General features: G+C 43.0%; 1 protein-coding gene across 1 annotated transcript in view; it reads right to left on the reverse strand.

The window, feature by feature from the left end:
- ccser1 (coiled-coil serine-rich protein 1) overlaps positions 1-21,512 on the reverse strand; it is a 97,493-nt gene that overhangs the window by 67,215 nt on the left and 8,766 nt on the right. Inside the window, exons 5-6 of the mRNA XM_030358076.1 lie at positions 18,502-18,592; positions 16,115-16,220 (exon numbers count right to left, since the gene is read on the reverse strand). Of these exons, the coding sequence (XP_030213936.1) occupies positions 16,115-16,220; positions 18,502-18,592 (197 nt within the window). The remainder of the gene's footprint in view (positions 1-16,114; positions 16,221-18,501; positions 18,593-21,512) is intronic.

Consider the following 21,512-nt stretch of genomic DNA (forward strand, 5'->3'; position numbering starts at 1 on the left):
TAAAAGAAGAATGGAAGGAAATGAGGACAAATTGGAGGAAGGAGGGAGGGAAGGAAGGAAGGAAGGAAGGTAAGAATGGATAGATGGATGGGAAAGATGATAGATGGTCGATGAATGACACATGGATGGTAGAATGGATGAAATGACTACTTGAAGGATGACTAGAAGAATGAGCAAATGGAAGAAGTTGTCTATGTACACTCACACACTCGAGCCCCGGCAACAACAGAGCTGGCAGAGAATAAAACCATCGTCGTTACTATCCTAGACTATACACTGACTATACACTTTCCCCCTCTCTTTTATCTATCAAGACTTTTCTCAGTAGCCCTTCTCAGGAGTCTCAATGGCTGTTTTCTTCTTGCGCCTGCAATGCTGATGACACCTAGCAGAGCGGTAGAGCATCTGCCGTGCACATCCTCATCCAGATGGCCCAGCATTAACAGGAACACAGTGTGCTTCCGAAGCCCGGTGACTGTGGTACCACTGGTTAACAAGCCCTTTACATTCGCTCTTCTCTTTCCCCTTTCTTGTCACTCTTTCCCTCTTTCTGCCTGGCGCTCCTCCCATCCGGTGCTTCACACGGCCTACTGGCTGGGGGATCCTGCATGACCACCCATGTCTCTGCCCTGTCGTGTCCAAGCAGAGGGCCTCTTCCTTCAGCCCGGCATGTTTGCGGTGGTGGCAGGATTCTGCTCAGCTGTTTCCTCCATAGGTAGGCCGTCGGCTGGCTGTCATGGAGGCAAGGTGACCTGGGCTTGCAGATGTCTAGCGGGGCTGAGGATGCCCCTGTAAACACTTCTTCTCCTCACTCTAACACATTCTGTCAGCGTTGTTCAAGGTCAGCGTGACTTTGGTTTGTTCCTTTCCTGTGATCTGTACTTTAAGGCTTCAATATAAAAAATATTTTTAAATAGAAACTTGCACCCGGGGTGATTTCTAAGCAAGCTGCTTAAAAAAGAAGGTGGAAAAACCAAGGTGATCCACTAAGTACCACATTTAAATAACAAAGCCCTTTCTACACTGTACTTATCAACAGGTGTCTATTTTTTACCTCAAAATGCCCCCATTAGGACGTATATATTTGAATTTACTACAATCAGCCACAAATCGCAAATCAAAAAGAGATTCTAGAGGGCAGGCGAGCTGATAAGCATGCGCCTTTTTTTTTCTCCCAATTTTGCCTCCATTTCTCCAGTCAATTGTGACTCGCTGACAAAAGAAAAGGAGGAAAATGGTGTATGATTCAGAAACATCATAAAAGTCATTCTTCATTATACCTATCAAGCTGGAGCCACATTGTACTATACTGCAGATGGTGATGGCTTGTGGAACCCATCATCAAGCTCTCTGGGTGAAATGGATCAACAGGGGATCATTTGAACGCTCAATAGCATCAGCATGTTTCCTCACTGTTCACTTCACTGTTAAGGTCTTAATGACCACATGCAATGGCTGGCAGATTTTGTACATTTCGTTTGAGAAATGGCCCTTTCCCACCAAAAAACACTGCCTAGGGCCTGAAATGAAAGCTGCCCACACAAAATATAAAATATAAAAAAATGAACTCCTTATCATCAATACATTGATCAGATGCCTGGGATACACACAGCTGTGTAAAATGCCATTCCTATTGTCTACCAGCTCTGTGATATCACAACCGAATTGCACACAGGGGAGTGCATGGGCTGGCTTTCTTTATGACATTTACAAAGGTGACGCTAAATACCACTGCACTGTATGAAAAGTACACAAACAACAACTCAGAAAGAATCAGAGGCCACAGTCTGCAGATCAACAACAACCACAAGAGAGAAGAGCGATAGCAGGAGGAAACTGTGGTGACACTCAATGACCTTTTGAGTGACCAGCCATTACTCACATGACAGACATATTCTACGTATATCATGTAAACATAAACATACTAAACCCCATTAAACTGTCCCTTTTCCCTCATGGCTCTCCGATCGTTTTGTTCAACGTCTACCCTTTGCTCTTCTTTCTCCAACATTCTTTGTCCCATCTCTGGATGGTTGCGGCTCCCAATCCCCGCCCAGGCCCTCTCCTCTTGACCACCCCCTCCGTGCCCTTTCCTTCACAGCCGTCGCAGAGTATAATTTACCTTGCCATCTGTTCTCATCTTCCCCCACCCCTGCGATCCGGATGCGTTCTCCCATAAACTTGCTAAATTTATAACCCAATGTATCTAATGCCTGCATCGAAAACAAACGTGTAATCAAAGCTTCGGATCCTCCCCGGGGAGTCGGCTAAAAGCACATCGGACAACTGTCAAAGTCGCCCGCTGGTTCTGTTTCTAATTTGTTGTAGGCGGTTCATCTCTGCATCTTTATAGATGGCTGTTATCCTCCGACCAGCGTAGCGACTGCGAGGCGTCCTCCGTTTTTCCCACTGGTTTGATTCATTATAAAGACAAAAAAGATGATGGCAACCCTATCTTTCCTGGTATCACCATCAACCCATGATCAATCACCCCTCTTCCCTGCTGACTTTATAGGAGTCAAGCAGTTGAGCTTAGCCCGGCAAAACACACACACACACACACAACACATAAATATGTTTGCGTGTCAGCGTTTCATCACCGATCGGTTCCCAGTTTTGGGAGCGTGTTGCACAACACACAAGCAGCCAGTCTAACCCCATCTTGTAAGGGAGATGCAGGCTCCTAACGTGGGTGCCGTGGAGTCGTCCCAGAGGTTGACTCAGGGTACAGCACACTGCAGCCTCTGAGGGCCCCGTTAGCAGGGGAGAGGGAGGCTGAGGACGAATAGAAAAGGCGTGGTTGTACTGGCAGGCTCCCACGTGTGAGGTGACCTCAACCATGAGAACGTCAACCGCTGGGCTCGAGAAGAGTGTGTTCAAATGTGTCACGGCCCTTTCCACTGTAATGGCGTTCTTGTCCTATTAACTTTCCGAATGATCAAATGCTAACGATATGCAGAGTAATTCATCCCAACGTAATTTCACTCACAGCAAGATGATTAAACAATTAACAGGCTACCGACATATGCAGCCCTATGAATTAGATCATTTCTACGGAAATCCCCAAAATCCCTACGTGAGAAGTTTAACATTTCACGATAAAATAGAGAGATGTTAACATAAGCATCTGGACTTATACTATCCATTGCACTCCTGGCAGCCCAGAGGTGATTAAGAGATTCAACCAATGCCAGATTTTATGTGTGCGTGTGCGTGCTAGTTTAATATAGCCCAATATTTGAGTACAGAGAAAGAAGATATAAACGATGTAACTTAAGTATACTTAAATAGTAATACGTTGGAGCATATGGTCCGGGGATTTACCCGCCACACATCCACGTAAACAAGGACACCCGTACATACATTATTCTGCCGCACCCACCAAGGTGCACCTGAATCTGCAGAATGTGTGGGTGAGAACAACTCTATTGAGAAATGATGGATGCTATTCAGGCAGGGAGGCTGTTGCCGTACCCTGGGTCATCTGTCTTATCACTGTCAGGAGCTGATAGCACTCACCATGCCTCCCTCACCCACTCTCCAACCCCCCCCCCCCCCCCCCCACACACACACACACACACACACACACACACACACACGTGTCGCATTTTGCAGTGTCATATATATATATAAATATATATAATAAACTATGGAGCATGGTGGTGGAGTGTTGGTTCTGTAAGACATAGTGAAGGTTTCCTTCTTGTAAATCATGCTATGTCACGTTGCACCATCTAGTGGTGACGCCCAGTACAGCAGGGATGTATTTATTATAATGACTAATAGCCGTATATTATGACAATGGAGTTTTTTTTGTTCTTCTGGCATATTTTGGATAAACATTTCAGAATCACATTACAAAAACAAAAGTGTCCTTGGTTTAAATGAAGCTAAATCCCAAATTAAAATCATGAGGCTTGAGATACGTTCCCCTTTTTTTTGAAGCATTTATATCCATTTACCTTAACATTCTCCCTCATTTAATTAAGTTTTCTCCATCTCACCTTCTCGCGTCAAATCTACTTTTCTTTCAGTCTTCTCCTCTGCTTAGCTCATTCCTCTCTTCTGCCATTGTGCATTTACGTCCTTTCAGTTCGTGGATTCCCATCCCTTCCACTTTGTCGTGTATACCATTCCTCTCTTTTCCTTATTCCCAGAGTTCTTCTTTTCAGTTAGCCCCCTGGGCCAAATGACTTGTGTCCCTTGGTATTAATGTACATTCATCGCTCTCTCTCTTTTCCGATCTGTCTATATATAAAAGCATAACAGTCCCTCCCTTCCTCCACTCTGTCATCGAACACCCACAACTCACAGCTCGGCCATTACCTTCACCTTCTCTTCCTCATTCCAATGTTCACCCCTCTAACCCCGGTCCCAGCTCCTACCCCCGGCCCCCAACCACACATACCCCTTTGCGAGCCATTTATCAACAGCAGCATAAAAAGTGACCCGTTCCTCCAACCTGAAAAAAGAAGCCAATTATCTGCCTTTTTATGACTTTCATTATTTTACCAGAGAATATTATTCTTCGGCCGGAGGTTCAGGGTTCTGGCACCAGACACTCCACACTTGGCTTTTATATAATGCTTCCTATTTGGTTGGTGCGCACAATGACAACTAATTACTTAAGAGTCAAATAGATGATGTGTACTCGAGGTGCATTACATGGCACAGCAGTCAAGACGAATAGTCAACCTGCACTGTGAATTGTCAACCTGCGCTGTGAACACTGCATTTTCTCCACAATGATAACAACAGAAAAGTCTAGATTGACAGAGTGAAGTTAGAGAGAAATTATGCAAAAAGAGCTGCCCCCTTTTTACCAATTACATTTAACAGACAGCAGGGACCACAACTGTTACGAGGATAATCAAATGAATGAATGTGTGTGGACTTTCAATGTGTGTTTGTGCGTGTGCCTGTGCAGGCATTCGTGCACATATAAGTGTACGTGAATTAAGATCTTGCACGTGTGTGTGTGTGCGTGCGTGTGTGCGTGTGCGTGTGCGTGTGCGTGTGTCCATGTGTGCACACAGGCATATATGTGTGAGCATGTAAACACTGGCATGCATCCAGGTGCACTCCCAATGTACCTCCAAAGCAGTGCATGACTGTGGGCAAACGGGAGGCAAAGGCCCGCGTGTCACAAGGCTGTATATTGGAGCATGATGGTCCTCGTCCGTCCGTCCCTCCCTCTCGGGGCCTGACAGACGGGGTGCGCTCCTCTCGCATTCACTACCTGGGGCTGTCACTGTTTAATGCCACTGTTTTGCAGCAATATAAAGTGGAGCCGTGACTAAAGAATGCTCTGTGCAAGTTAAGCTGGTGGTGAGTGATTTTGTGGCAAATCTAACGTTGATTATAACGCAGAGTTGAAGAGTGAATTATAACGGCAAACTCAACTAAGGAACAGAATAAAGAACTAATGAGCAAGGGTGATGCGGTACGTTTCCGAGTCCCTTCCCTACCTGCTTGCTTGCAGGCTTCTGGGATCTGTAATGGTATCCCCTGTTGCACAGATAATCTAAGCATGGTCTCTGTGTCACACCATGGCGCGTGGACTAACCAAAGGGGACCCCTTACTAATATTGTCTTACTCGAACCTCCCTCCGCCCCTCGTCTTCGACCGACAGTGGCATCGACTCACTGAGAATTCCTCAAAGCGCATTACCCAATGGATGCTGGCCCACTAAAGCTCCTGGGATTGGTCCACAGTTGTTAACATGGATGGTTAGTGCAGCTCTCATTCCAAAGAACTTCTCCGGGCTATACGTGTTAGATCGGATGATCCCCGGTCACGGTGGTCCGCAGCTTGGGTAGACGAAGCAAAAGAAACGACTGCATCTTTAAAGTCTACATAAAACATTCATGGAAAGCATGTGTTGCTTGGGGAGGGCTTATATGGTGGAGGTGCCAAATAGTTTCACAGTCGGATGTTGAACGCACAGGATTGGTAGCACTGGAACTTACACATAACTCCATTGTTGATTTTAGACCCATTATAATATCGGACCCAGCAGTTATACTAAGTTACAGCAGAACTGAAATCAAAAAACTAAAAAAGGGAAGGAGTGGCACTTTGTTTCGTGTTTCATTGCAAAGATATACCAAAGGAAACTCATTTTCATGAGTTGATGAAGCTTTCAAAATGATTGTAATGAGTGAATTTGCACAGAGGGCAGTGTACTCGTCGTTGATCCGAACCCTTCACAGAATTATTTTTTGTCAACTAGTGGTGGCCGAGTTTGTTTTCGCTTGAGCAAATGAAGACTCAGATTTGAACTTGTCTGTACAGTTTAGATTATTTATCTAAAGTCTGATCGTGTGAGACCCGGCCCATACAAAACACATCCAACATCGCTGCAAACAGCACAAAAGCCCATATAATAGGATGCTTTTTTTTAATGCTTTTCAAACATCCCAGAGTTCATGTTTCCCCTCAATTCAAGCCCACTGCTCACTTTTATTTTCCCAGAGAAAGACCACAATTGTGTATGGCACCAATGAGCCAAAAACCTCTTTCTGTCAGAGATGTGACAGTTCATTTGAGAGGATTTTGGCACAGTAATAGTACCGTCTTTTGACTAATTATGGACCATCTGTTGCCTCATGCCAGGCTTCTCTGACCTCATTCTTCAATCATTTGCTTTGACCAGTGCCCCTTATTGGCTGGAAAATCATTTTAGACAGAAGCCATGTAAGAAAAACCTGTTTTATATGCTCAACCCAACAACCACCAATATTACCCATTAAAAGCACGCTTTTTGTTTTGCCCATTTTGCTCCAAAGCACAGCCTTCGTCTCAGAAAGCCACAAAACATTTTCCCTTGTCATTGTGGTTTCATGCACTGATCACAGCATATTTTACACCGTCCCTTGACCAGGGAACAAAGCTTGTGGCGTGATTCACCTGTTCAGTCTCCGGCTCAGCAGGTGTCTCTTTGATGCTTTTGTTGTTGTTGTTGTTACACTGTCACCTTCTCCCTCTCCCACCTTCTCTTTCTCTCTCTTTTCCATCGCCCCTCTCTCTTCCTAGCCCCCTCTCATTTGGTCTCACTTTTCCCGTTCTCAGAGGAAACACAGCAGGCCACTTTCAAATCAAAATAGCAGGGCAACTCAGGGGAGTAACTCTGAACGCAAATGCACCATTAACCATAGCAGCTTCTCATTGTGCCAAAGAGATCCATTTAATATATGTGCCCTGTGTTGCATTCGTTTTTTCCAGTTTTTGAGAAGTACAAAAGGCATTGCCAAACGGAAAATAAAGTATAATCTCTGGCAGAGAACTGTCCACTCAAGTAGTGAGTATTTATTTGTAGCACACTAGAAATTACCGCCCAGGGTACATTTCAGTCACTTTGAGAGTTTTGGGGCTTTCTTCCGATAGTTCCATATTGGTCCGGAAAGTTTGATTGAATCAACTAACTTGTTCCACAGCCAATTTGAGGAGGCTTTATGTTAATATTTTATGTTAAAATCCAATGCCTAATGGTATTTTATGATAACCAGCTAATTTCAATGGCAACATGGTCAACAAGAAGGCAAGAGGATATACCGTACGTCCGCTGAGAGAAAAAGTGGACATAGTTGTGAAGAGGTATAAATGAGACATAACCGTGAAATTAGATAAAGAATCCTTTAAATGTTTCACAAGAAAGGTTTAAATGATTTAACAGTTTGTCTCTGCCTGGCGATTAAAATGTACTTGAAAAAATCGAACATTTCAAAATCAATCAAAGCTGGAGCGCAACAACAACCAAAGTCCTATTAAGGGCAGGGACACTTTCCTCTCATTTTGTACCCCTGCCACTTAAATACAGGAAGCCGCCTCATAATTGTCAGCCGCCTAATAAACTGATAGGCTGAAATAATATTTCCATTCCCTTTAAATCTTATTAGGCATATCTTCTCTTTTTAAAACTTGTTTTGACTGTAGTGCCCTTGTTTTTATTTCTCGCTGCCACCACCAGACATCCAATTATATCAAATAAATGATTACATTGTTATTCCAGTAGATTTATTATTTTGTTTATTAATTAGTTTAATTTTTTTAACATTATTGTTGCCCTTTCTTTTGTTATTGTTATAAGAAAAGAGAAAGGACAATGATAATAATACAAAAAAATAACACAACATGACAACATAGTTAAATTGAAATGAGCATTAACAATAAGAATGAGTTAAAAGCTATTTGATAAATGTTGATGCTTTCAGGATGTTGATTAAGGAGGTAATCAGCTGTCACTGTGGGGTCCTGGAGGGATCCTCACGGTCTGGCAGTGTGGGATAGTTGAAGGCAACTTTGTATCTTACTTTATATCGACATTTTGGGACTATACAACGTCATTTGTATAATGGAGTTTGCCTCTGCTACCAAAATAAGTTGATGTTTCAGAAGCCGTCACCCAACCACTGTCTCCACTGCTTGTGCTGAACACCCAGTAAATGTCTGCCTGTTAATTTTTGATAGACGACTTTATCCTCTCTGCGACTGGCTGTAATTGGGGGTTGTAGAAATGAGTGTCCAATCAGGACAGTCGGAGACAAGTCGGGGAAGGTTTATTTGTGTGGCTCTTCATCACAATGAGCCTCCGAGGGCGGATATGAATGCAGCTGTGAGGACACCTCGACCAATGAAGAGCTGATAAACACAGCAGGCTCCAGAAGAGAATACACCCCATAGGCCAGTTTCAATGTCCTCGCTTTGAAGAACGATGTAATTCTGCGAAAATTAACAGTGTGCCACGAGTGTTCTGCTGCACATTTTCAACATGAACGTAAGCTACGCTTGACGCAGTGGAAGTGGTAGCCACTCAAACCAAACATGGCGTCCAGAGACGGACCCAAACTTTGTTAAAGACAGAGAACGTCCCTCTAACAATAGCCCTAAGCCAACATTAAGCCACCATGTTCCTTTTATGGGTGTTCCCAAAGGACCGCTTAGGGAGAACATTAGACTACTCTGTTCCAAGTGTTTTCAGAGAAGAGAGTGCTTCACACAAAAACGCCTTTTCCCTGGAAAAAGACCGGGAGTAGTGAGACGCATCACCGAGAAGGAGGAGCAGAGAGGAGAGGACAAAGGGAAGATTGTCTGACCATTTACCTAATTAGCACTAATCGATAGCATAATATCCTTCTTCTGACTAGTTAATTTCCCACTTTGCAGCAATCAAGACAAAAGGTTGAGAAAAAAAAAGTAAAACCCTGGCCACAATTACCACCAAGCACGGCTCCAGTCCAAATCCGTTCCATTCATGGAGGCACCAATTATGGAGTATGTGTTGTCCAGGGTGCCGAACATACGTCCAGTTACCCTGGTATCAGGGTAATGTCTGTCCATGGTGCTGAATGTACCTCTAGTTACCCTGGTAACCAGAGCCACGGTAATGCCTGTCCATGGTGCTTAACGTACCTCTAGTTACCCTGGTACCGGGGGTAATGTCGGTCTTTGGTGTTGAACGGAGCTTGTTACCCTGGTACCAGGGTAATGCCTGTCCAGGGTGCTGAACTTACCTCTAGTTACCCTGGTACCCAGGCTAATGTCTGTTGACGGTGCTGATCCTACCTCTAGTTACCCTGGTACCCAGGCTAATGTCTGTTGACGGTGCTGATCCTACCTCTAGTTACCCTGGTACCCAGGCTAATGCCTGTTGATGGTGCTGATCCTACCTCTAGTTACCCTGGTAACCAGAGCCAGGGTAATGTCTGTCCATGGGGCTGATCTATGCTGTCCCAGGTTAATATAACCACTCTAGAATAAGACAATGGCTCACTCCTGGTGGGTGGATAGTCATGTAAGAAGCGCCTGGCTTAAAAAGGAACAAAGAAGACGACGCAAGGACGCTCTTGCACACTTTGCTTTACTTTCTTTCCCCCCTCTACTGTGTCCTTCAAATAATACCATAGTGTTCAACTTTGGTTCACTTCAGCTGCCTGAATCTCCTGCTTGCCTATGATTAAAAACAAACAAGATTTGCAACAAAAAAAATAAATAAAAATTATATATATATATATATATAAAAAAAAAGAGAAAGAGAGATTGGAATACAAAGCTCACCAATCATCTCCATCTAGTGAGCTCTTCCGACAACAAAACTCAAACCAGTATAAATCTTGTTATGCTCTATTAGAAAAAACAAGGTCTCCAAGCCTAGTGGGTGTTGTACATGTGTTACTTCGACATGTGAAAGTCCCTGACCTATGTTCCGATTAGGGGCACTTTACAGCCTATACGCAGCCTAGGCTCCAAGAGGGTACACCTTGAGATTGGTGACGCATGGATGCAGCTCTATACACTCAGTAGCTAGGGATTGAAAAAATAAGTCAGCCGTTCATCTATTGTTTACATTTATAGCGTGAGGACCAGGAAGTAGCTTTTTAGAGAAATTAAATTTGGGAGCTTGAAGACCTGATTGACAAATAAATGTCTCCCCATGCATAACATGATTGGACAGAAATAATTTATATCTTATTCCGTCCTGATTACAAATAGGTCAATTGTCCGTCTTTAATAATTTATTCATGGTATGTTTCAATACCAAATTAAATTAAATAACAAAATAGTAAAATCTAACATACAAAATATAATATAGGGTTTAACTAAAGTTTTTCTGTGAATCGAGAAAGAGGCAGAAACAAAAGACAAGGGACAAGGAAAGGAAACACAAAACAAGGGGGAGGGGGAGGAGGAGATGTAGGAAGGTAAAGACAGTTTAACACCGGAAGAGACAGACTGTCTGTTTCACTGAGTGTCCCCCCCTACACACAGTGACAGACTGGAACATCCGAGTGTGTCTGACCGTCCTCCCATTGGACTACTACTCTCCTGCATAGTAATCGGAGGCCATAGAAGGAAGAAAGAAGGAACAGAGAGAAGGTAGCAGGATTGAAGGCGTACAGTGCAGAGAGCAACATAACCATAGCAACAGGCAAACTACTTCTCAAAATGTAATAATTTCCTTCGTGGATATTTCTACGTGGGGAGAGCAGGAGAGGTCAGGGCTGTCACAGAAGACAGATATTGATATTCAACACATTCAGAAGATGGCCAGCGCAATAATGTCTTTACCCAGACTATGGAAATAGGACATTGCAACGGGACTAATGTGACTATTTCCATTATGACCATGCAAACAGATAGTTTTTTGAGGGGGCCTGTCAACAGTCACACCAAATGTTAGCAATTTCTATTTTAGGGGGGCATTACAACAAGACATTGATTCATTATTAGTGTCTGAAAATGTAAATGCTTGAAATCCTTTGAGGGAAATGCCCTATGGGTGAGACCCTGCTGTAATAGGCCTGTCGTTTTTAAAATCTGTTGCATCCATTCATATTAAATGAGTGAAACCATTCATATTGAATGAGCAATACTAAGGCTCCACCTTTATCAAACAAAGTACTTAAAGCAATATTTATTTGTTACATTAAGTGTTGAAAATCTCTATTCTAACCCTGACATAGAGGGTCTGATCAGTCACATGGATCTCCAACTCCCTCCGCTCCACAATAAACAGCAACAAAGTTTCGGTATTTTTTTCCTGTTCCAAATCCGGTGAGAGAACTCATTAAAGAGGAGGTCCTCTCTGGGCTTTCGAGGGTGAGCAGCAGAATTCAGTGTTGACTGACAATGGCGGGAAAGGCAAAGCTCATTACAACATTACGCCTTTAACAGAAGGCAGGGCCTAGTATGCTAAGACAAATGCTAAGAAATGTGTCTACTGTGAGTGGTGTGCCTACAACTCGCGCCGTCAACCTACGTTAACAAACAAGTCTGTCTGTTAACGATCTGCCCATCCAACAATTAACGGACAAAACGTTTTAAGAAAGGATCGTGCTAAAAATCCATGTATCTAAATAGTTAAGACCTTGTTCCGACCCGGGGGCTCTTGTAGTATCTGCTTTGGATTCTGACAGGCGTTATGTCTCTCTCAGGTTTGTTCTGTGGATATTTTCCATCTTGTGAACACATCCTTTCTTGACCCACCACATAAAAAATGTATCTGTCACGGGGGCATGTCGGGATTCTTTCTGAGGCAGAAAGTACCGGTCTCCTCGGAGTGCATCTCCGTTTACCGTGAGAAAGCCATCTTCCTCGTCGCGTTCTAGCCTCGAGGCAACACCGGCGCTCCTCTTTAGACCCCCCCCCCCACCAGCACCACCACCACCCCCACCCCCTCCCTCACCCGCGCCTCCCACTGTGGTACCATGAACTCTTCCCTGATCCTCCGTTGGTTGTCTCTGGCCTAATAGGAGAAGCAGGTATCCATGGAGTAACAACGAGGCAGTCTGTGCAGCAGCAGGTGTCCCCTTCACAGGAGTGGACTATTTTATTACCACTCTCTCCCTCCCTCCCTCTTCCCCTTCTCCCAGAGGTGATGTAGGGCACATATCGAACAGGAGGAGGGGGTGGAAAGAATGCGTTTAATGTAATGAGTTGGATGCATCAACGTGCTATGCTCCTATTTAAATGTATACGACCACTTTCCTGTACATTTTGCAGGTTACATTAAGCAGGTCAAAGCATTTTCTCTTGAACCTTGGCATGCAAAAGTGTTATATCTTACCCCCATGGTGAGTAAAAGCCTTATAGTGAAATGCTTGTGAGAAATAAAACATGATGCCTCCCTAACTTTGTCCTTCCCTTTTCCTTCTCTGTCGTTCTCTCTTATCCCTTCTCCAATCTTACTAATAAACTCCATCCATTTATTGGTCCTCCACAAGTGTCTTATCAATTAAATGTCTCTAAATGTAGTCTGACCATTATATTGATATGCATATCTGAGCCTACATTATAGGCATTTAGGAATCAATGTTGGTTTATAGTAGTGTGTGTGTGTGTGTGTGTGTGTGTGTGTGTGTGTGTGTGTGTGTGTGTGTGTGTGTGTACAAACATGTGCGTGTGTGTGCGACAGCAGTTGATCAGTGTAGCCAGAGCCATACAGCGAGCTAAAACCTTTAGCTGATGCTGTGTGTGTGTTTGTGTGGACTAGCAAGTGTGTAACCATATACGTGTGTGTGTTAGTGTTCAAGTGTGTATGTTGGTGTTGTGCGAACTCGTAAGTGTATAACTGTATGAGTGTGTTGCCGTTTGTGTGACTCGTAAGTGTGTAAACTTGTATGTGTACGTGTACTATTGTGCACGTGCATGTGTATGTCTCCCGTGCGTGCCAAAAGAGCAGGAAGCTTGCCTTGCCTGCAGCAAATCGATGTCCCCTTGAGGGAATGTGAGAGACGGGGAGAGAGAGAACAACAAATAGAGAGAGGTAGAGATTAAGAGGGAGAGGGAGTCAGCAAGCCTTGGGCAAACACATTTTGCTCCTTTTTCCTCCCCGAAATCAGAGCTTTCCCCATCCCACTCTTTATCAATATTCTGTGCAGGAAACGGTGCCACAGAGCAGCAGACAAGCCAACTCGGAGCTTGGATTCCATGTTTACCCGGTACTTTCACTAAGTGAGGCATCAAGTTGCTTTACTGCTTTTTTTTTTTGAGAGAAGTCAAAAAGTCAGGCCGACTGGATGCCTGACTTGACTCGAGGGTTGAGGGTGATCCTGCAAGCTTGCTCACTCGTTCCTTGAACCCTCAGCACTCAACATAACTTGTTCACTTTAAGTAAGCCGTTAGATATACTTTTCACCTTCTACTCCGTAAGCCTGCTCCAACCAGGCCCTGGTAAATAAGTTAAAGCCCTGTAGGGAGCGCGGGATGTATTGGCCGCGACAGCTATCTGAGAGAGTAAGCTCTGATTGTCTCCTTAAATACCTTTACGCAACAACTATGTACCCAGTGAGCAGTTTGGACATCTGGTGTCCAAGGCTTTCCCTGCAGACGTTCATGGAAGTGACATTTTGATATCACTTGTCTGGGACAAGCAATACGAAGGAGGCTTTGTCCCAGCAGCCTAAATGTCTTTATAACCTTAACCTCGATTTTTGCAAAACCTCAACCCAGTTCAGTGTGCCGTGTCCGTGAATAGAAGACAATTTCATCTGAATAAAGGCTTGTTCTGGGAAGAGTTCAAAAGGTTTCTCAAAGTGCACTCAGCAGTTCCTATTTATTTGTGGCTTGGATTTGAGTGGAGCGCATCTCTGTCCATGTGTTCTTCATGTTGACTGTTGGCTTTCACAGGCAAGTTCAAGAGTCGCACAATTAATCCAAACAACACTTATAAACCCACAGTTAAACAAGGACAATCATGCAATACATTTAACTGGGAAAGAAAGAAAGAAGACTTCATCCCTTCTTTTCATCAATAACTTCAAAAAGGTGCTTACTGGCTTAAATGAACTGGCGCATGAAACGTGTATCTACTTAGTGCGATTCAGTATGTGTTTGTGCGTGTCTACGTTGTTTGGCCGTGTGGCGCTTCCTGATTTTGTGAATACCAGTTCTTGTCTTGAGCACTAGAGGTACTGGTAGGGAACCTTGTGGGGGTAAAAAGGACCTACACACATCAGCTCTACTGAGGTATTTAATTTCCGATTCCACCATGCCAACGATGCCTTACCAGTCCCTGCAGAAAGATAATGTTCGCTCCCTGGTGTTTTTGTATTGTGTTTGTGTGTTATTTTTAGTCTGGTATTCTGTTGTACCACGGTGTGACATGTTTTTATTACTGTTACCATCTTGTCCAGGATGCTTTTGTGATAAATAGGTGCTTCTGGTTGAATAAATGAAATGTTGGATTCCAGCAAAGGAAATTACACCCAAATATCTCTCGGCTCGCTCCTATTTTTCGTTCAACGTAAAATCCCCCGCCCCCCCTTAAATCCCCCATTCATCAATCAAATACCAAAGAGTGAAGAAAAAGGTGACTATTTCCAGCAACACCTCCCCACTGTTGAGAAACTTCGACACATAGGTTATACGCCTGCATGTTGTGTGTGTACACGATGAAATCCTTCCAAATTAGTCACTTGTTTGTATTGGGAAGCGTAAGCACAACTTATTACCAATGGAAATAAATGAATAAAAAAATGCAGGTTCCGGTAATTACCTATGTCTGGGCTGGCAGTAACAAATATTTACCAATGTTCAAGTGCAAGATTTTAAAAGGATAAAAATATTTTGGCGTCATAATCAGGATGGAAGGCATTCTCACCGCTGATTCAGTAACCTTGGCTCCTTAGTAAATAACTCAAGTCTTGGCACTTCCAACTCAGGCCAGAGGGGGCCACCGTGCAAAAAAGTGAACCAGTGCAGCTTCAACACCTTCTTAGGGGCAAGGGGTTTGGATCCAGAGGTAGTAGCACAGCAATAGCCAGGCCATTAACACAGATAGCTCTCTCTGGCTCTCGTCTCCATCCAGACGATGCTCGCCTCTGTGTCTTTTGTCCATTAGCCCTAAAAGCTGCCGTGAACACGCAGCCTTATTATAATGGTGCGCTGTACGTGTACGATTTAATGAACAAATAGCATGCTCTTTACATTATGAAAAAGGTGCGTATAAAAACATCAGTCCATCTGGAGCAATTAACATTTTGTCAGACTAACCGTGGGCTGGGACTTATGCCAACGGCGCAGAGACAGAGGACTATGGCATCCAACACAGAGTAGCACACATACCGAAAAACACTGACTATAAGAACTTGTCTTAAATGTCTCAGTCTGGAGGTGAGAGAACCTGGCGCCCTAAACAGAACCACAGTTCACAACATCAGATGACCCAGATGAACATCCTACTTTGTGTGTGTGTGTGTGTTCTTGTGTGTGTGTATTTGTTACTCGGCATTGTTCGCTCACTATATCCGAGCAGCATAACAGCAGATGAGATCTAGGCAACGCAACACAAGCTGTTAGCGGTAGTTGCCAAGGCCAGATTTTAAGTAAATTGCTTAAATGTAACACAAAACAATAGACAGTACTGATATTCTACCACCAAGTATCATGATACTTATAATAAACCTATTATTATAGGTTTACTCTGATATAACTACTGTATTAATAGTTTTTCGCATTTCTTTAAGAAGTGATATGACAAATCTCTCTCTCCCTCTCTGTGTGTGTGTGTGTGTGTGTGTGTGTGTGTGTGTGTGTGTGTGTGTGTGTGTGTGTGTGTGTGTGTGTGTGTGTGTGTGTGTGTGTGTGTGTGTGTGTGTGTGTGTGTGTGTGTACCTGTGGAAGCTCTCTCTCCCTTGGGGGCGTTCTGTGGGCCCCTCTATGGGGGAGGGCAGCAGGTTCAGACACGAGGCGAGGGACTGGCTCGAGTCCTCCCTGGAAACTGAACGCACACAAACACAATAACATAGATGCACACACAGACAGACACAAACACACACACAAACACACTTATCAGTACATTTATCATAGGCGTGAAAGCATACAGATCCACAGATCCACAGATCCAAATATAGTAGCTTTGCTCCATTACCGTTGGTCCCTCTCTACGAAATCAATCATACTGCGATGGCCGTTCGCATCAAGCAGCCTATTAGACTCAACGGTGGATTATCCTTTTTGGGGGGACTATAATGGCGAGTCCCTTGGCGCTCCTAAACCATAATTGGTCCATTTTTTAGTTGCAGTCCGGGTTGACCCGAGCCGGAGCATCTGGACGGGGTTGACGACGGGGCTGGGATGGGGCCGATCCTCCAGCCAGTGTTAAAACCCCTCTGCCCGCGCCGAGTGATGCTAAAGGGCAGGAGTCACAGCTGGAATTGGAAACGCCGGAGCCCAGGAGTCCAGGGTGCCGCCGGCCATAAATTGCCATGAAACTGCCCGATTTTTTAATAAAGGCTACAACTAGCCACCTGAGGGGAGTACGAGAATGGGTGCCATTCAGAGAGCGAGTAGGGACGTGCAAGTGCATTGTGTTATTTTGTGTATGTACATGTTCAAAGGGATGGTGCTGGTGGTGGGGACAGTGGAGGTTTGTAATAAGTGTGTCAGTGTGTGTGCTCTCTTGCATTTCTCCCACCTTTTTATCCACGTGGTAAAATACACATGCAAATAGCCCCTTTGCGTGTGTGTAAAGAGCGATGATGGTGCTGATGTCGGTTGGTGCGGAGGTGGATTGTAATAAGGGCGTCATTGCGTGTGTGCGAGAGAGCGATGATGTTAGAGGTGGTGGTGGTAGCAGAGGGGGGTTTATTAAGTGCGTCAGTGTGTGTGTGTGTGTGTGTGTGTGTGTGTGTGTGTGTGTGTGCTCTCTTATACTTCGCCCACCTTTTTATCCACATGGTCAAATACGCGTGCATTTTGCCCCTTTGCGTGTTTTTTCGAGTGAGGGCTGGGCGAGCCGCCTCAGGTTCTGTTTGACCCAAAGCGCGTCTCTCCGACTCTAAATCTTAATTTGAATGAATAATTTCATGCTGCAGACGCTTACTCCACTGTCTCAAAGCACACAGGCTTAGTCACTTGACTTTATGAAAACAATTTATCAAACCTTTAATTTCATGCTACGGCCTTCAGAACCATTAAGTCTGAATAAAGAAATAACGGGGCATGCAAAGGAAAGGCTGCGAGTAACCACGGAGCCATGTATGTGTGCATGAGTGTCTGTCTGTATGTGTGCCTCTGTATGCATGTGCGTTGGTCATGTGTGAGAGCGAGGGACTATGTTCTGTATGTGTCAACCATCTACTCTTATCATGTTGATGTGCAGTGTTTGTTTACTTTCCATTTTGCCCAGAGCAAAAAAAATATTAGGATGAAGGCAGTTACTGTTCTGCTCATTTAAAATATCCTGACAAGCAATCTTTATTTAATTGTCTTGGACTTCATATTAAAATGCATTTGGTACTCAACTAACATGTGTTGAGTCAAATTATAATCTTGAACATAGCCTGCATCCGATTTACAGATGGAGTCCCCGGGCTACAATCTGGCACGTTTAAACTGACCTAAAGCCTGGATCAGAGTCAGAATCTAAAAAATACCCTGCATCTCCCATTTAAGTCAAACACAATAAAGAGTGTTGCATGAAAACCAGTTTACTTAAAACATTTAAAGTACACACATTTTAAATCACATTTAACCCATGTTACTGGGAGGAATACAGTTTGTAGTTCTTCATGAACAGATGTTGTTGACTTTGGTTTTGGAATTGACTGATTTGAGACTTACCCCGAAATACATGTATAACTTAGACAAAAACATAAAGAACACACAAGAACAAGATTTGTTGGTAGAATCTTGAAACGCTTTTTGAAATGTGAAGGGCGTCAGAAGTGAGTGGATAAAAAGCCCAAGCGACAACAAAATAACAGATTTAGAGCAAAGCTGCGCCAATAAAAGCATGTGGCAGGTGCCGACTTACAGCAGTCAAGTGAGAGAATGCAGCTGTTGATCTGTCAGTTTATTGAGAGAAAAGACACATAAGGGCAAAGCAACAGGAAGGTAGGCCTGGCATGAGTTTTAGGAGGAAGAAGGGCAACCAGGAAGAGAATAAGTAGTGTTTTTACCAGAGGAACCAGCAGGAGTATGGCATACCCAAAGGCAAGGAAAAAGATGCAAGAACAGGTGAGTGTTTCTGTAAAAAGAAATAAAGCTTGTGTAGTTACCATGGCGATGGCGCTGATCGTCAGAGAGGTCTAGATCCAACATCAGATCATCTTCGTCCAACTCTGAGGAGCCCATGTTGTTCAGCATATCCTTGGGGAGGGAGAGACGTCCATTGTGAAAATTTGTAAACAGAAAATAACGAAATTCTGATAATTATCAATCATATGTAGGGAATATTATTTTGGGACATATTTCGAGGGTTCTTGTTTCAGTCTACTTTTATGAAATGCTGCACCTTATCCAGTCCATGAAAACTTATTAGCATTTTAGAAATGTGTGCCAATTCGTTTTTAAGATCCAAGCTCATTTATTAAAAAGGATCATCATTATTTGCATAATACTTTGATTTTGCTTGTCAAGAATATTATTTTTTTGATTAACATTTTATTGTGACCTCTACTCGGATCATCCAAAAACAATAATATTATTAGAACAAACTTGTAACTTGTAACTGTTTAATTCCTCCTCATCATGACGATGAGGAGGAATTAAACAGTTACAAGTTTGGAATTTTGTATTATTATATTTTCATTGCAAGGGTTGAATATTTCTGGCATTTTAATGGAATTGTTATGTGATGCTCTCGGATAGCAGCCATAGCAGGTGTATTGTACCCACATAAAATACTATATGGAAAAATAGACGCATTAATTCCACCCCCCTTAATAGGGTATACGGAAAGAAAATGTGGAACAAATCAAACAAAAGGTTCACAAGGAGAGAGAAGTTCTAGTCTACATTTATATTATGAAGTGCCATTTTAATGTGCCTATAACTTGTCGAGATTATAGATCATGGTATTGTTCTGCTACTTGCAGAATGAACTACTAATACATTAACTGCTCTATAGCTATGGGGCTGGAATTTAGTAAATGACACTCAACCATTTCATGCACAACCATCCCATCTGTACTATTCATCTTTCCAGGATATCCAGGCCATTTAGGCAGAATTTACATACCCTTGCCTAAAAAACGTTGATGGATATTCAGAAAATAATTGCATGTCGTAAAACTGGGATTGTGGCGCAGTTAATGTTTGGAATGGCAGGACTGCCCTCTAGTGGTTGCAAAGAATGAAACGTCCATATGACAAAGATAGTAATGCAGCCAAATACATTTTATGAGACACTTACATTTTCTCTAATCACTCAAGTTTTAAATGAGAAACCTAATTTGGAAAGGCAGAATTTGTTGAAAAAAATAAATTTTGATATTAATTAAGGAAGTTTTTATAAACAGCTTTAACAAGAAATAAATGCACAAGGTCAGTAATTAGAATCATGAGGCTTAGACAGAATAAATTTAGTATTTATAGAGGCTTGACTGAATATGCATATATTCTGCGAATACACGCAGTTGGCCAATTATGATTAAACATAGTTTACAGATCAAATATTCTAGTGGCCTCATATCAGACCAGAAGTGGTAAGGAGTACCTATTTCATAGCACATATTCTACAAAGAATTCTACTAAATTCTGCAGCTGGTGGAGGAACATTCACGTTCGAACCTCAGATTGATATCCATGTGTTGGAGCACTAGACCTTAGCATCATATCAAACTATTAAATCATAAATCGTGATGTGATGTGATGTGATGCATGTGTATGTGTATGCTTGTGTGCTTGATCAATAATGTTCCCCAAACACCTAATGAAATGATTTTCATGGCAATATCTTGAAAAATCTCCATATAATAAATTTGTACATGCCGCCATGCTATACTGTGTATGAAAGAGCAATATTGGATTATTGCGACAGGAGCAAATATGGAAAAAAGATTCAAACACATCGCAGGGGTAATTCAATTGAACACAGGGCTTATATTTGCATCATTAGAGCTAATAGCTACAAGGTATTGGAAAAGCCATGAAGACCATATTATTCCACTGCAAGACTTCATTTGGAGCTAAATTACCTATTTTAATGGGTGCCTAGAGCCACAAGACTTTTTTAAAAGAGGCTTTTAAAATCCAGAGGTGCCAGCTGTTTAACCTCACATGTACATTTCGCGGGAGAGTAATCCTCATGTCCGTACGTATTTTATGCACATTAGGATTTATATATTATGAGATCATAGGGATTTTGGCACTCGTTACGAGGGGACGACGTGTCGTTACAGACGGCCAGGCTGACACCCAAACCCAGAGAGGAGAGAAGGCGGGTAGCCGACGGAGGGGTGACTCATCCAAAGCTATTAAGAGCTATCGATGAAAATGACATACGTTTTCTGTGTAAATCACTTTTATTTTCCATGCCTCCGGGCTTCGGGGTCACATGGATCCAGCGAGCGGCGTCAGCGGGAAAGAAACCATGTTCGAGGACCTGTGATACCGCAGTAGTTCACAAGTATGAGCATGTATTGGCCTGGGGGAAATACTACTAATTAAATGGAACATCCATTGGGAAGTTGTATTATCCGCTTCCACAAAAGTGTGCAAGTTATCATTTCTCAATTCACACGTATTTTGGAATTGCAAGCTAAACGGGTTATTTCGGATGATCTGTCTTTCGTCTATCAACTACTGATCATAGTACATCATGGATGATGTATCACTGAAGATGTTGAAGTGCATCAGCAGATGTATTTCACAACTGATGAATGGAAGCAACGCTATTGAAACCAAGGCCTGGTTGACGGACAGATCATACAGGTAGGGAATGTATGAGAGACTGCTTGTGAAATTTTTGAATAGATTCATCCAAGAATATGCATTTTGTGAGGTGCAGACATGTTGACAATTGTTTATGGATAAAATATACAATCCTTACAGACAGGTTTATACCAGCTGCTCTCCTTTTAGTCGCAAAGGGTTCGAATGAGCAACCCAAACAATAATACAGATGATCAATATTAAGATGAGAATGCAAGGTAGCAGTGATAACGGCTACAAACAACATTGTATGTGTACGCAGTCTGTATTGAATATGTACTGCTCAAAACTTTAAGCATTTAAAAGCACTAGCCAGAATTCCCCCCCTTCATTCCCTCAAACAGACAACCCCAGT

The sequence above is a fragment of the Gadus morhua genome, chromosome 6, assembly GCF_902167405.1.
Source record: "Gadus morhua chromosome 6, gadMor3.0, whole genome shotgun sequence".
NCBI lineage: Eukaryota > Metazoa > Chordata > Actinopteri > Gadiformes > Gadidae > Gadus > Gadus morhua.